A 14,926-nucleotide genomic window follows, 5' to 3' on the forward strand; every position below is an offset into this window, starting at 1 on the left:
TTGAGATGTGTCATGTGGAAAAGGAGGAGGGAGTACTTGCCGTAAGTGACATTCTCAGTATTTTTTTTATAGCTTTATGGCATCTGTAACTCTGCATTTGTTTACGAGCTGCTTAGAGCGTGCATAATGATTTAGTGGATATTCGTGTCATAACTTGTTACAGCAGAACCTCGTTAATTCGAAACCTGTCGGACCATGCAAGATATTCAAATTAAGCAGGTTTTTGAATGATCTGAATTCGAAGGAAAATGAAAAATGCAGCGCGAAACATAGTTCTACCACTTGCAGCACTTTAGAATTGCTACCATTTTGCTCAACAAAGCAGTGGTTGACGTAACTCCTACAGTGGATGCACATTGCTCTTTATCTAACTCAGTCATTGGCAAAGCTCTTGTTCGTTTGCCAGTGATTTTGTCCTCCTATATTTGAGGTTCGCGCCAGGGTGGCAGCCAAGAATGGTTACATAAGGTTAGTGGTACAGCACTGCTCTAAGGCCCATGCTTAGAGGGGTAGCAATCAACTGGAAAGGAGTGATGGGAACAGTGCGTGCACGGTTCATCCGGCCAGTCCGGACATATGGCCTGATGTACTCTTTAGCGACGAGTTCAGTTCGGTGTGCACAAAATAGAAACTATGCTCTGCGTCGGTGCCGGCAGTCTGAGTGCGCCTAACGTTTTGGTTGAAGTGATGTCACCATGCCCTGCTTCAAGTCGAAGTGCCACTGCTGTCTGCGTGATTATGCACAAAGCATCGAAGAGTCAGATTAAGCGACTCGCGTGCCTATTGTAAGTGGCGCGATGCTGCTTTATTGGTAGAACTGTGGTGTTCCGGAGTGTGTAGCGAAATCTGGAAGAGTGCGGTGAGGGGCTAGTTGGCTAGATAGGGCTAGATATTATAAAAACAAGAACAATCCTATGTGCTGCTTTTCTCTTGTCCTGTCCATTTTGGGCAGTTCTTGTTTTTATAATTTGTAGCACACTCATGCATACCTGCTTGGCACCCCAGGTCTTTGAATTAACTGAGCCGGTGCAAGCTGTTGGCCTGAATTATCTGATAAAATTAACATTACAAATTGTGGGACTGCAGGAATGCTACAAATGATCAGGAATTTTGAATTAACCAAATGTAGAATTAACGAGGTTTTTTTGTACTTGCCTGCTCGCATTTTACTGACTCACTCATGTTCCTATCATGTCATCACCTTTAAGTCTGCAAGGCTACTTCTTGCCCTGTGTACTTATTTCAAAACTCATCTGTTTGTTTTTCGAATTTTAATTCCAGCATCGGACGGAGGTGGAGAAGCATGGAAATTTTGCCTGAGGGTAGGAATACAAATTTTTTTGCAAAATATGCTGCTGAAATTTGTCTCGAATTTGGGGCATTGTGCATGTTTGGGCATGAGGTGAACAGTGAACGTTTTGGCTCAGCCCAGAATGGGTACCCTTGATTATGACAGTTGTCATCCTTCCTACAAAGTTTGTGGTTGCTTTAAAAGGAGCCATTATTAGTGGTCTCGACCCTGGCTGGAAGGGCAGTTCACCTCATTTCTGTTATAAGCTGAGTCTGCCAAAAGTCTGCCCCTGAGTTTGAACTGCAGAGTGGTACAGTTATGCGTGTCTAGTGGAACTGTGTAGTAATATAGTGTGTGACAATTTTTTCTTCTTACCATCGACCCTGTGCAGACATAGTGCATTGAATGTCGCCTTGCAATTGAGCTAATTGACGCAGCCTATTTGCGAACAGTTCAAGTACAGAGGGCATGCTCTTGTGCTTATTGTAAAATGTTTGCCTTGCAGCAATGCAGTGAAGTTTTGTTCTTGACCGTCTTCCATGAATTTCGGGAAACGTTGGCTCCCTTGTTGCTTGAGATGGTGCAAGGGATCCAGCCAGCTGATGGCACCATCAGCTTCCAGGCAATGCTCAACAGGGACGCAGGTGAGTGTGCGCATGCAATTGGGCGGGGGCATGCAATTGGGCTGAACTCGCCCCCACTGTAAAGAAAGATAGGCTAGCATTAAAGGGCAGCTGTGGGTGTTTTTCAGTGTTACATTTTCGAATGAAGCGTAGGCTGTAGGTTTTTCTCGTGTCCCTGATTACTTCTTTGAAGTTTGCCAACCATGCAACATTTCATAGCTATGCAATTAGATTTTAATGTTTGCCATTTCCGTGGCCGCAGTTCAGATGATTTCTATGGGCAACACTGCATTTTTGATGCCACAAACATTCCCCATACCTTAATACCTACTTCCCGTTTGACTAACGAAATTTTGAGGCTTGTATTATCGTATGTACTTGTGTAAGGGTCGCACTTTTTTTTTGTAGTCTCGACAGGGTTGCGGCTCTTACATGGAACTGTCATTTTAATTGGTTAAATTTTTGCGGCTGCAGCAGAGCCCCAATTACACATCCCCCTTTTATGCATTGACACTCATTTTTATGACTAATCAGTAGGGGTGTGCGACTATTAAAAATTTTGAGTACGAATCGAACGTGTTCGATATTCAGGTTGCCACTTCAGTCATTCAACTTGCAGACGAGTGTTTTTCATGTAATGTTTGTGACGTCATCAGTGCACCATGGGAAGCATTGACCCTGGCCACAGTTTCGTCTTTGGTTTGCTGTCCTCGCTATTTCAAAATGGTTCCACTAAGTATATTTTAAAAAACAGTTTGTTGTGGTGGAGGGAGGGCAAGCTGTGTGACCATCAACTTTCAGAAGTTTTTAAAAAAAAAACAAACCCTGGAGTTGTCCTTAAAACCATGGTTGTTACATGCATTGTCTGCACTCGGATTTTTTTTTTTTGTCGCCTACTGTATATGCAAATAAAACCGAAGAATATTCATGGTTTCCTCTTTCTTGTCGTAGCTTTCATGACACTTTTTGCTTGCAATCTTGCAGGCTATAACTAGTATGTATGTTCAAAGCATTTTATTGTTTCCACAGTTGCGGCCTCATAAGGATTGAGAAGGGAAGCATTCTGCATGCTGACTTTTCGTTGTTTAGCTTCTCTCTACTATATATATATATAGTATCCTTTTTCTTATCACCAGTGCTGCCGGTTGTGTATAGTCCATTACATCACATAAATGAGTAATACTTTAGTAAGCTGTCAAAAGTAGCTTTTCAGGGCGGCTGTTAAATAATGAAATGGTTTGCAAATTATGGTAGTATACTGCTGCTTTCAGTGCAAAGTGTGATATGTCACACATTATCACATGCAAGTCATTGGCTTTGGACATGGTGTATGGTTTGTTTAAACTTCCTTCCCACTACTTTTTCTGTATTACAGTCTACACAGCTGTGGGTCTTGCTGCCTTTGACTTGCATGACGAGTTGGACTTTGACAACTGGTTCCTTCATGTTCTTATTCCTGAGTTGAAAGTTTCCGAGCCAAGGTAGGATTTGTCAGGGCTTGTTGTTTTGTGAAGAATTTGCTTTGCTGGGCACTTAAATGATGCACTTACTTGCAGGTACCGTATTGTGCGTCGTCGTGTGGCGTGGCTAATTGGACAGTGGGTTGGTGTAAAATTGTCGCCAGAGCTGAGGCCTGTCTTGTACAAGACTCTGATTGAGTCTCTTGATCCTTGTGAAGACCTTGTTGTCCGTCTCACAGCAGCTGGAGCTGTCAAGGCTGATATCCTTTGCATTTATGTTCACCATAGCACTTACTAAAATTACGGTTTAAAAGTTCAAATATTGGAAGTGTGATTAAGGCCCACAAAAACGAAGTTCATTGAACAGTGCTTGAAGTGTGTACAAAGACTGTATGCAGTAGGGGGCCGTAGTCAGAGTGAAACTGTGTCCCATACTGTTGCAACTGAAACGTTGACAGAACTGTTGCAGATGAAACTGCTAAGCAGTTCGGGATCAAACTACTCCTTAGCTTCTGATGTTCACTTCTTTTTGGAAGCCAGCAAAGAAATGTGATGTGGTGTACATGCTTTTCTTTGCTGTTGTTCTGCTGCCTGGCTTTGTGTTCACAAATTTACATATCACTTTATTCTTTGAATGTGTATGCAGTTGGTTTTTTCCTAGGTCATTCGTGTACCACATCTGATGCTGAATGGTTCGCATCTGAATACACATCATGTGGCCTTTGCAGGCTGTACCTTAGCATTTCACAGGGCAGCCAGTTTGAAGTATGTATAGCTGTACTTCAAGCACAACATTTTTTTTTTTTTTTGTGTCAATGAACCTGTGTGGCTTTTATTACCTTTGTTTAGTCACATCCTAACAAAGTTTCACTGTGCATATCACAGTACACTCTTGGCAATTCAAACTCGGGTAATCTGTACTTTCCGTCAACTCAAACAAATTTCAAAATTGTGGTTGGCTGGTTAAATCTTCAATGAAATTTAAAGCCACTTAATTCGTACCGTGATTTCTCTTAAATTGAATTAATTAAAACTTTTTTGTCTTGCTCTGACACTCCCGGCGCAAAAGAGCGGCGACAGAGGTCGGATGAGTCAGGTTTGCAATGCTGTGTGAACTGAAAATCCAGCCCCTCCAACTTGTTAACTCCTTGCTGCCCAAAGGGGGGGGCCATGTCGATCAGAGTTGCTCCGTCACGGCATAGTTTCGCTTTCTGAGCTTCGCTTCCAGTGCGTGACTGTTGCGGTTGCCCACGCACAACTGTGAACTAAGCCCAACTGCGCACCAGATCAGACGCTAATTGGCTCGTCTCTGGTTCCTTTTTTCTTTCAGAAGGCATCTCGCCATTCTGATGCAAATATGCGTTCCCCTCGTGTCCATCCATGTGGTCCTGTGCATCGATAATGTGCGCTCATTATGAGCTGCTTGTTGTGTGGTGAAGCCTCCTTGCATAAGCACCGCTGCATGTGAGGAGGCCGCATTGCTACTCTGTCGCACCTGTGAAGTAGGCCGCAGAAAGCCTTACTGTTTTGGAGCAGTTCTGCTTTGATATTCTCGACACTGGGCATGCAATACTAAATGATGGAATTGTGAAAAGCTGTAATCGTCGTGAAGTTTTTCAGTTAAATGCAAACAACCACTGCCTATTCTTTCATCAGTTAAATTTGCTGCAGCACAAAACCGTTTCAGGAAGTTTTTTTTGTACCCTTGACTTTTCTACCTTCGGATGACTCGGACCTTTTTTGTTTGTTGAGTTTTTTACTCTGTTGCAAAACCAGCGCATTATTGATAACTTTTTCATCACATTTGAATAAACAAATTTATCACTGCCTTTCACCTATATTTTATGTTATGATAAAGCATTTAGCTGCATTTGCAGAGAGAAATAAATTCAAAATACTATTTGTATACATAGATACCGATACAGAAAATTGCACTCTGTATCGGATCATATTAAGGTGTTCTTCTGATAATTCAAACTTACTGGTTATTCTGATTATTCAGACAAAAGTCTCTGGTCCCTTAAAGTTTTAATTAACGAGAGTCTAATGTATCAGGTGCTGTTACACTGTGATATTTAAATTTTATGAACACCACAGTGTCTTTAGACTACATGATGAGTGTTCATTTTGTTTCTTGAATTTCCTGGTATGCAACTTTTCATTGCAGTCCATTTTCTCATTATGAGAACCATGGGCAGGCAGCTGATAGAAGCCTAATTGCTTATGGTTTTTATTATGTCATGGGGTGACTTTGCCTTGACTCGAATATCCACCTGTTGATGACTTCGAGTTCAACACGGAGCAGTTTCTTCCTGTAAGTGTACAACTCTTGATTGACATCCAGTTATTTACCATTCTCTTCACTACCTGCAGCAGTAACTCATTGACTCTAGTGTTCAGCTGCTTAGAAAAAGTGCATAGTTTCAATGTCGGACAGGGCGGCCTCATTTCGATGAAGGTTAAATGCAGAAACATGGCGACAGATTTTTCGGACTCTGCATGACCCAGAAAATGGTCTGATTAATCTAATAGTCAGAAAAATCCATGCACATCAAAAAAATCACTTTGCTGTTAAAAACCAGCTTGGAAAATTGTCAATTCCGCTATTTCCCCTGTATCGCTTGTAAGTGATAATATTAGCTTGTATTGAGCTGGAGTCTTGCTTTCCTCATGTCCATTTGCACTTGTTCGCACCACACCTTGTGTAACCCACACAAAAAATATGAAGCTTCTGTCAACCATGACGCAAGCCATTTCCGTGCTAGCATGTCACAGTGCAAGCCCTTCACAACCCAACATGCAGCATGTGAGGCGAGGAAGGAAACGCGCAAAAACGCAAGCTGCTCCGACCGCCCTCTGCCCAACACCTTCCTCCATCCCACCCACTTCACTGGTAGTGGCATCATCTGATATGCGGCAGATGCTAATGCTGCCCCATTATCATCGTGCTCATGTGCCCTTCTGTGCGGGCGTACCATTAACTGAAGTGGCAACTTTAAGAACTGTCAGGCCTAGCCAAGTCAGTCCAGCCGTTTGAACCCATTCGAATTCAAGATGGCACCTTTTGTGGTTGCAAAGGGTCAGCTAGTGTGCTAGCAATCCAACAAAGGAGTAAGCCGAGCCAGTTGGTACATTCTTTGCATGGAAACAGCAGCGCCCGTGTGTGTGTCTTCTTTTCTTGGTCCCGTCTACTGCGCTGTTTCCATGCAAAGAGTGCTAGCAATGCGCACTTGTGTCTATGTTAGGTTGAAAAAATGGAACTTCTGTACTTCATAACTTCATAGAGCCTTGCTAGTGCCCATATTAGTCTGAACAATTCAAACTTTTGGGCTCTGTTAAGTCTGAAATATTGATCGCGAATATGTACACATTCCAATGAGGCACGTGACCGTGCCTCAGTAAAGTTTGAAATTTTGTGCTGCTGGTCCAAATTATTTGAGCCCGAAAAGTCGGTCGACTACTGTATTTATGCATGTTGAAGAATGTCAGGCGGTCAAAATCAATGTGGAGCCTTTCACTGCAGGATGTCTCATAGCCCGCGGTACTGCCTGTTCTTGTTGCTCTGGTCAGCTATTGTACCTAAGGTTCTGCATGTTGCAGCTGCTACTTCCAGTGATTGAAACAATACATGAAACTGTAGCCAGCATGGCTGAATAGCATAAAAGAATTAATAGAAATCAAGGCATAAAGAAATCTAGAAGAGGTCTGGTGCATGCTGGTTGGTGCTATCGGGGACAAAAGTTAGTGGGACGCGAGTTTTTGTGAAAGCATTTATCGTAGCTCCACCTCGCTAGCCAGTCACCTGATATTGCATGAAGGTATTAAAGGCCTAAATGCTCCTCCCTCCGGTAACAATATCAGGCGACTGGGTTACAAGATGGAGCTGTAATAAACGTTTTTCCAAGAACTCACGACCTGCAAAGCGCTGGTGTGTTGTGTCTCCTTTTCTACCTTGTCCCGTCTGTAGCGCTTTGAATTCTTTCTGTTATGTCCCTGATAGTACATGTCGAGAGGATGTGGCGGCACTTAGACGTGCACTTGCACCGACTAGCAACCAAACAATTCATTGCAACATGTGAGGAAGTATATAAAGGAAACATGGGGAGCAAAAAATAACAAGAAAAACCGCACAACCACACAACCAGAGGAGGAATTAGTCAGCGTCACATATTCAGTGCAAGTGCATGTCTCATTCTCTCTGTCCTGTCTCAAGCGTTGTTGCATTCTCTCCATCAGCATCAAGAAATAAGTATTTCAAGAGTTAAAAAAATAAGGCTTAGAGATGCTGCAAATACTGTGCATGCTTTTGACCACTGCTGGTTTTATAGCCCTAGGGAATTAACGCCAATCGACATTTCATGTAGATTTGTTGCTTAGAAGTTCTCTGATGATGGTGTAGTCTTGTGGAGTGGCACCATATTCAGCCAGGGCAAGGTAGGGGTGTTTTTAAGGCTGTAGATACCTGGACAATAAATCTCACCTTTCTTCTTTCACCAAGTGCCAGGGAAACGTGGAGGCAAATGCTAGATTACCCACATAGCTTGAGTCAAGTTTTAGAAATGCAGACTTGAAAACAGTACGTTATAACTGAAAGCCTAATGTTTGTTATTATGAACTCTGTAGAACAGGACAGGTTATTTATGTTCTCTATTTAGTAACGGATTGAGCTTAGCCAAGTTACGAAACTGAATTGAGGGTGAAACTTCAAATTAGAAAGCTGCAGAAAATTCTAAAAGATATAAGATTCTTTCATTTTTTCCCTACTGTGTGTTATGTATTAGTTATTTTTGCTTTGGAAAGAGAGCCTGCTAAATGAGAAGAAAACGCATGTGACTAGTATGTGCTTGTGTGCCTCGATAGCTGTGTCATCGAGTGTGTTCCTCGTGAATAAATTTTGTTGGCAGCCTAAACTGATGCTGCCTTTTTTTGAGACTGCTTCAGAGTTCATCAGACTGCTTATTGCTGTTGGGGACTGCCATGCCGGTTGGTGTAAAATGGCTCTTTAGAATCTGTTCGCTTCTGTGAACTTTAGTGCGAGTGCCTATGTCACAGTTAGGCCATTTTCAGCAGCATCTGTTGAAAGCTTGTACTAAAGTAATTTCTTCATGAACTGCACACTTGAAAGCGCAAATTTTGGCTATTTCGATGCTTTACATGCACTAGAGAGGTTGCTTTGCCTGCAAGCTTTTCGAAAGTGCATGTATTTTGGTGCGATGTAGCCAAAATTTGTTGGGTTGCTGCACCGAGGGTAACAGCATTCTCGAAATTATAAAAACTGGTATGGATATTACACACTTTGGGCTATACACCTTTCTGTAATGAAGGAGCCTAACAATAATAGTTAAATATTAAATATTAGTTAACCAGCCTACTAGTTAGCACATCTTACCTGTATTCTGATGTACTGCACCGCTGACAATGCTATGTCAAAAAAAGTGCTCTTCTGACTCGGAAAGCCTATTTTTAAAAATTGTGCAAAATCTTAGGTTAAACATCTTGTATAATGAAGTGGCTAGCAACAAATGGGATTTTTTTTAGCATCAATTTATGGGGTGCTCATGTTTATATAAAGTAATCTTGTCAGGTTAATTGGGACATGCAGTAGAATAAATCCATAAAACTATCAGTAGAAAGGTTGTGTAGAAACCAGAACAACTGATTCAACATGTGGGCACAGAGGCAAGTAGTTTTTGGCAACATTTAGCAATCGTGGAGGAAACAAGGAGCTTTGAATTTCTTTTCTCTTGGTTGATTTGAAGAGGTATGACTGGACCATTTTTTTTTCTCATCTTTCAGTACCTGGAGTCCTATGTGTCACTCTTATACAAGCTGCTGCAGCAAGTGACAGAGTGTGACACAAAGGTAAGACTTGTCTTGCACTGCATCACATTTCTTGCTTCTTATTACACAGTTATCATAGTTGTAAATAACCTTAAATCTCTCATGACTTGAAAAGGTGTGTACCTTGATAAACTTAATGCTTACCTTGTTGTGCGTATTTTTTTATGTACAGTTTTCTTATCATCAAGCTGTTCATTTGTTGTGTAATGTAACAGTAGTGCAGTGTGAGTGCAATAGTTTCCCATTATTTAAAATACTCAGAGCCCAAGAACAAGAATAAGCATCTGCATGATTTTGCACCCAATGCATAACTGTTACCTGAAAACATGATTATAAAGCAACAGTTCGGTGCATTGCATAATATGTTTTGCTCACTGTAGACACTCTTTCACCATCTCTTGCGCAGATCAGCATCCTGCACGTGACGTCGTTCATCATCGAGCGGGTTGGCAGTCAGATAATGCCGTATGCTGGTGATCTGGTGCAGTACCTTCCCCTCCTCTGGGAGACATGTGGCGAACACCACATGTTGCGTTGTGCCATTGTCACCACCCTTGTCCAGGTTTGCATAGTCATTCTCTTGGCATGCTGCCTGGAAAGTGTCAGCTTGCATTCATTGAGTAACTTCGCTGCATTGAACTATCCAATACAACAATCTCTTCTCGCGCAAATATTATTTCCTAATACAGATTTCGGATATATCGTACTAATGCTTATATCTAAGAATCAGAAGATCCTTTTCAGATTCCCATGCAAAAGATAGCACTATTGTTCGCGTTTATCGAACTCCCATTCACCAGAACACCTGATATATCAAACGATGTGCTGTGCCCCTGGAAGTGATGCTTCTCCTAAGGGTGCAATTGCAACCACTTTCTGCATGCGGAGATGGGTTGGCTGCTTGGCCTTGCACACCAGTTAGTGAGGTGAACGAGTGTGTGCACTTGAACGTAGCCTTTGGTCTCATACTCATTTTGCATGCATCATCACTCTGTGCAGTAAAGCTAACCTGACTGATCAAAAGCCTAGCAGCAGTCCTCACTTGGCGTGCTTCACTCACTTCACTGCCGAAAGGGTTGTGGAAGCCAACTCTACCCTAATTTTAATTATTTGTGGCGTATAGCAGGATCAGACCTCTCTTGCGGCGCCACCAACAGGGTTCTGGGTACACCCCTTGTGGATCACGTTCTCGTTATGATGGGTACCATTGAGTGATAAAAACCTAACTACTGAGCTCAGTTTAAAAAAAATTTTATGCACTTAACGAAATATGCACGATCCGCAAATGTGCGAAATATGTTCGCGTTTTGTTAATTAGACAGGAAGCAGTTGAGCCTCTAATACGGGTAATTTTTGTCATTTTTGTTGTTTTTTTTCAGGGCGCCGGTCCTAAATAACTATCTACTGGAGCCAAAATCCGCTCCCTATTTACCGAGATTAACATTTCATTTAAATGCTGCAGAAGCAGCCTTCTTTTTGGTACAGTAGTTTTTCCAAAAAACGTCATGCAAGCAGGCAAGTCGAACGATATTTTTTTATACACTTTGCTATTAAGAATGCATACCATTAACAAGTTAATACATTTCTCTTTCCAGTGAGTTACGTTTTTATACCTTAAGCAGGAGGGCTCCAGCAATCATGCAAACATTGCGGAAAGTGACTTATATCTGCGCAAGTGTGGGACGCTAGCCTTAAACCACATGCATATAGTGGCCACTAACGGAGCTGTGACTCATTGTTCATTGTGAATGTCTCTGGTAGCTCATACCTGTCACATACGAGGCTGAACAGATATCCTGCAAAGCAGCCATTAACTATGCCACGCATTGTAAACTGGTACTTCTAGTGAGTAGATTGCAGCTTTATGTTTATACTGAAATGGCATAGTATGCGATGAGCATGCTTGCGGCTGCTGACACGCCCAAAGAGAGTGCTACATGCAGAACACTCTCTCTCTCTTTTCTTTACTTTGGTGCCAGTGCACACGCGCTACCTTTGTGGTTCGCGGGTGCTGGTGTCCGATTAGCAGTCTGTGTCGTGTGGACATGCCTATCCATTATAATTTTCACGTAATTTGGCTTCATGGTAGTCTGTTTAGCGATTCTACAGCAAACTTTCATTTTGGTTTGCACACTACGACCATCACTTCCATGTTGCCAGTGCTGCTGGGTGACTGTCATCACTGTAGAGCCACCGTCTGGCTCCGCATTGTTGTTACGCTTTGCATTAGTCGACGATCGATTTTTTGACTCTCTAGGAACCGCGAAAACATCCAAAAATCGGGTAGTTCGAAAAACCGAATTTCACTGAATGAATCACTCTAACCTGTAACAACCAATATGCCGGAGGAAGAGGTTAGTAGTTATGTGCTCATTCTGAACCTCCTCATGACTAAATCTCGCTACTCATCATATACACAGATGACAGATGGCAACTGCTTTTACAAGCTTGGCGTACGATGGGTGCACTGACTTTGGCATGTCGCCTACGAATGCACGGGTTGTGACAAAGTCTAGACGCGAAAGCGAACCATTCGCTGCGGGAAATGCGCTTTGCCCGCAGTACAAACGGCCCAGGACGACAAGGCAAAGATGGCGAAACGATAAGAACCTATAAATGGTCCCAGCAAGCTCACTGTCGATATTGGCCTTCGTAATTAGGCCTTGTGACTAGAGCCAAAATCAGCACTCTGCAGTGGCTTATGTTTAGTTACAGGCGGCTTGCCTGTCATCACACCGCGATTTGTTGACAGTTTCACAATAGAGAAGTCAGGCATGCAGCGCGTTTTGCAGCGGGTATGCTGACCTCTCTTTGAGATGCACCATCATTTTCTTCCGTGCTTGCCGTCTCTGTGAAGCCGTTCGCCTCCCACGTGTTTCACTGCTGCCTCTTCTCGTATGCTAGACAGAAGTCTCAGGATAGATGAGTTCCGTGAACTGTGACTACTGTTCCAAGTTTGTGCAGCAGACGACGTCCAAGAACGGTACGAATTCGAAACAATGCAGGCACAATGTGCCGACTCTTGAAAATAACAGCCTCGCCATTTAAAAAGCTCTTTTTGGGCTTGAATTTAGTTTTGTTTTATCGTTTTCTAACTCCCTTGTAGTTTGAATGATCGGGGTTCCACTGTACACATTATAAAGTGGCCTGGTTAATGGCAGTGATTGCGAACGAGGTCGGAAAATCGAGCAGTCAGTCTCGGTGCATTTGAAATTTCAGGTGCTCTTATACATTTGTTAATGATGTTGTGAAAAAGTCCGAATAATCAAGCATGTCCAAAAAATCATGGGTCTGAATTTTCGGTCATCGACTGTATTAGTATTGTGACTAACCATGCATTTCTACATTCCAAATGCAAAATGACAGCACTTTCCGCGTCTAGTGCTTTACAAGTCGCAGCACTCCCCAGCACTTCTCACATCGGGGTGCAGTTGTGAGTGTTGACCGTGGTGCTTACATTACAGTAAAACCTCGTTAATTCGACCCCTGTTAATTCGGACTGCCTCCGAACGCGGATGTTTGTCTATGGCGTCAGAAGCTCGTTAATTCTGACACCCTGGGACTAGCTAGCATCGATTAATTCGGACGGGCTTCCGAAGTGGCGCCGTTTCTAAATATGATCTGCTCGACAAGCAGTCATCCAAATATTCGTCCTTAAGACTAAACTGCATGCATATAACATTGTTTCTCGTGCCTCTCGGACATGTGCGTAACAGCAGTCGTGTTGACGATCGCCAGAACCCTCTCCATCGACAAGCCAACAGAGTTTGGCGACGTTGTTCCGTTTTCGGAGCTTCGCCGCCATCCTGCGATGATTACAGCTATCGGCCGCTCATTTCGACCAGCCAGCTGAGCCCGCCATTTAGAATGATGTCTGCCGTGTAGTTTTTTTTTTCTTTTTTTTTTTAGTGTGGAAGGACTATTTCGATGGATAAACGCTGAGCAAGATCTTGCTATGTTCGTGCCATCAATACCGAATACGGTGCTGCCATCCCACAATGCCATTTACACTCCCGAGCATCCCCACTAGGCCGATAGTCCTGTCCACACCGCTTTGCCAGGGTGCTTCGCCGTCCCCGCTCCTGACGCGCAAGAGCCATGGGCGTTGCAAGCAACTGCGCGGCAGCAATGGACGGCACTGCTCGTGCCGTGTCCTTTCATGCGGTTATCTTTCAGGCGGTGTTGCCTCGTTTGCTTTCGCTCATCCTACTTAGTTTAAGTACGTTAAAACCCTACCATTTATGACATAAAACTGCATGATAAGCCAACAGTAAAGTAACAAGACAAGCCAACATTCATGCAGTTCTGCTTTTGCACATTTATAGAATTTAGGCAAAAATTCTCTGTCGTTTTTCGTTTTGTTTTTCAAAAGCACCTTGCTGCCCAGGCAACAATGCACGCAGCTGTCCAAAACTGTGCTTGCGAGGTGCTGTTCGCTGTTTGTGCTGCGAAGCCTCCTCATGCGTGACACCACATGCGAAAAAGCACACTGGCGCGTAGCACACTGAAAGAAGCCGCGGATACCCTTGCCATTATGAAGCAGTCCTGGTTCTGTCACTTCCGATTGCATTCGCAAATTAAAGTATTTGACGGAACGGCCAAAAATCGCCGTGGTCGCACAGTTTTTGAGGTGCCCATTACCCAGGTTTTTACAAAATAAATTTTACTTTCACAAACGTTTTATGAAATTTTGGGGGGGGGGGGGGACATTCGATAATTGGACATTCGGATAATACGGACGTTTTTTTCCAATTCCCTTGAAGTCCGAATTAACAAGGTTTACTGTACCATGTTTACTTGTACTACAACAAACGCACCCTCGTAGTGAGTTTACCGACTACACTAATCATTAAAATTTAGGAAAATTGTAATTGACGGCAATAAATATTTTACACCACGTAAGAAATGCACCTCCCAAATTTGCACAAAGTTTTTGTAAAAAAAATGCATTTGTTATGCGAGTAAACACGATGTGCGTAATGTCAAGCGCGGAAATAACGAATCTGTGGTGTCATATGATGAGCTTCCACGAACAACAGCATGTGGCATTTAGAATGAAAGCACCATTCATCTGTTATAATACTCATGGCAGGAGATGGACCAGGCAACAGTGAAAAAGTGTTTCGTACATGAGCAATTCTTTCTGTGCTCCGGTATTACCTTCGAAGTCATCGTCACCACTGACGATAATGCCTGTGAAGGGCTCCTTGCACAAGTTTTGGAGTGGGAAGGCTGTGTAGAAATTTTCACCTTTTGGCAACGTTCAGACATCTCCAGCATGTTGCAGTATTCTACACTAGGTGCGTTGCGCCCATGCACCCGAAAACGAGGCCTAATAGGGGAGTTGGGATCCGGATTAAGTGCCTTTAAGGCTGCTTGGAGGGTTGCGAGGCTGTCTTGACAGCAAACTGTATTAAAGGGGCACTGAGGAGAACTCCACCGTGTTATTGTTCTCAGTAAAAGTTGATTCTCTGGCTCTTTCTGGGTATGTTGACATTCGCCCTAGAGCATAAGATATATTTATCGCTAAGAAATTTGGGACACTGCTCTCCATTACAAACAGCAAATGAATCTTCACTGTGGCAACATTAGGGAACCTCTTTGTACCCTTCCTTTTCCTTACAAATCTCTCACTCTCTTGACTACACATTCCTCGGCGCATCCACTCTAATGCACTCCTCATCCCAGCCCGCTTTTCCTCTGCCATCTCT

The 14,926-nt window shown here is 43.1% G+C and overlaps 1 protein-coding gene across 2 annotated transcripts in view; it reads left to right on the forward strand.

Moving 5' to 3' along the window:
• The window catches only part of Impbeta11 (importin beta11), a 58,876-nt gene that overhangs the window by 20,852 nt on the left and 23,098 nt on the right, over positions 1-14,926 (forward strand). For both annotated transcript variants that reach the window (XM_077659738.1, XM_077659737.1), the window contains exons 11-17: positions 1,282-1,322; positions 1,797-1,935; positions 3,290-3,395; positions 3,471-3,634; positions 5,648-5,688; positions 9,171-9,236; positions 9,622-9,777. In XM_077659738.1, coding sequence (XP_077515864.1) covers positions 1,282-1,322; positions 1,797-1,935; positions 3,290-3,395; positions 3,471-3,634; positions 5,648-5,688; positions 9,171-9,236; positions 9,622-9,777 — 713 coding nt within the window. The remainder of the gene's footprint in view (positions 1-1,281; positions 1,323-1,796; positions 1,936-3,289; positions 3,396-3,470; positions 3,635-5,647; positions 5,689-9,170; positions 9,237-9,621; positions 9,778-14,926) is intronic.

This window comes from Amblyomma americanum, chromosome 3 (genome assembly GCF_052857255.1).
Source record: "Amblyomma americanum isolate KBUSLIRL-KWMA chromosome 3, ASM5285725v1, whole genome shotgun sequence".
Classification (NCBI taxonomy): Eukaryota; Metazoa; Arthropoda; class Arachnida; order Ixodida; family Ixodidae; genus Amblyomma; species Amblyomma americanum.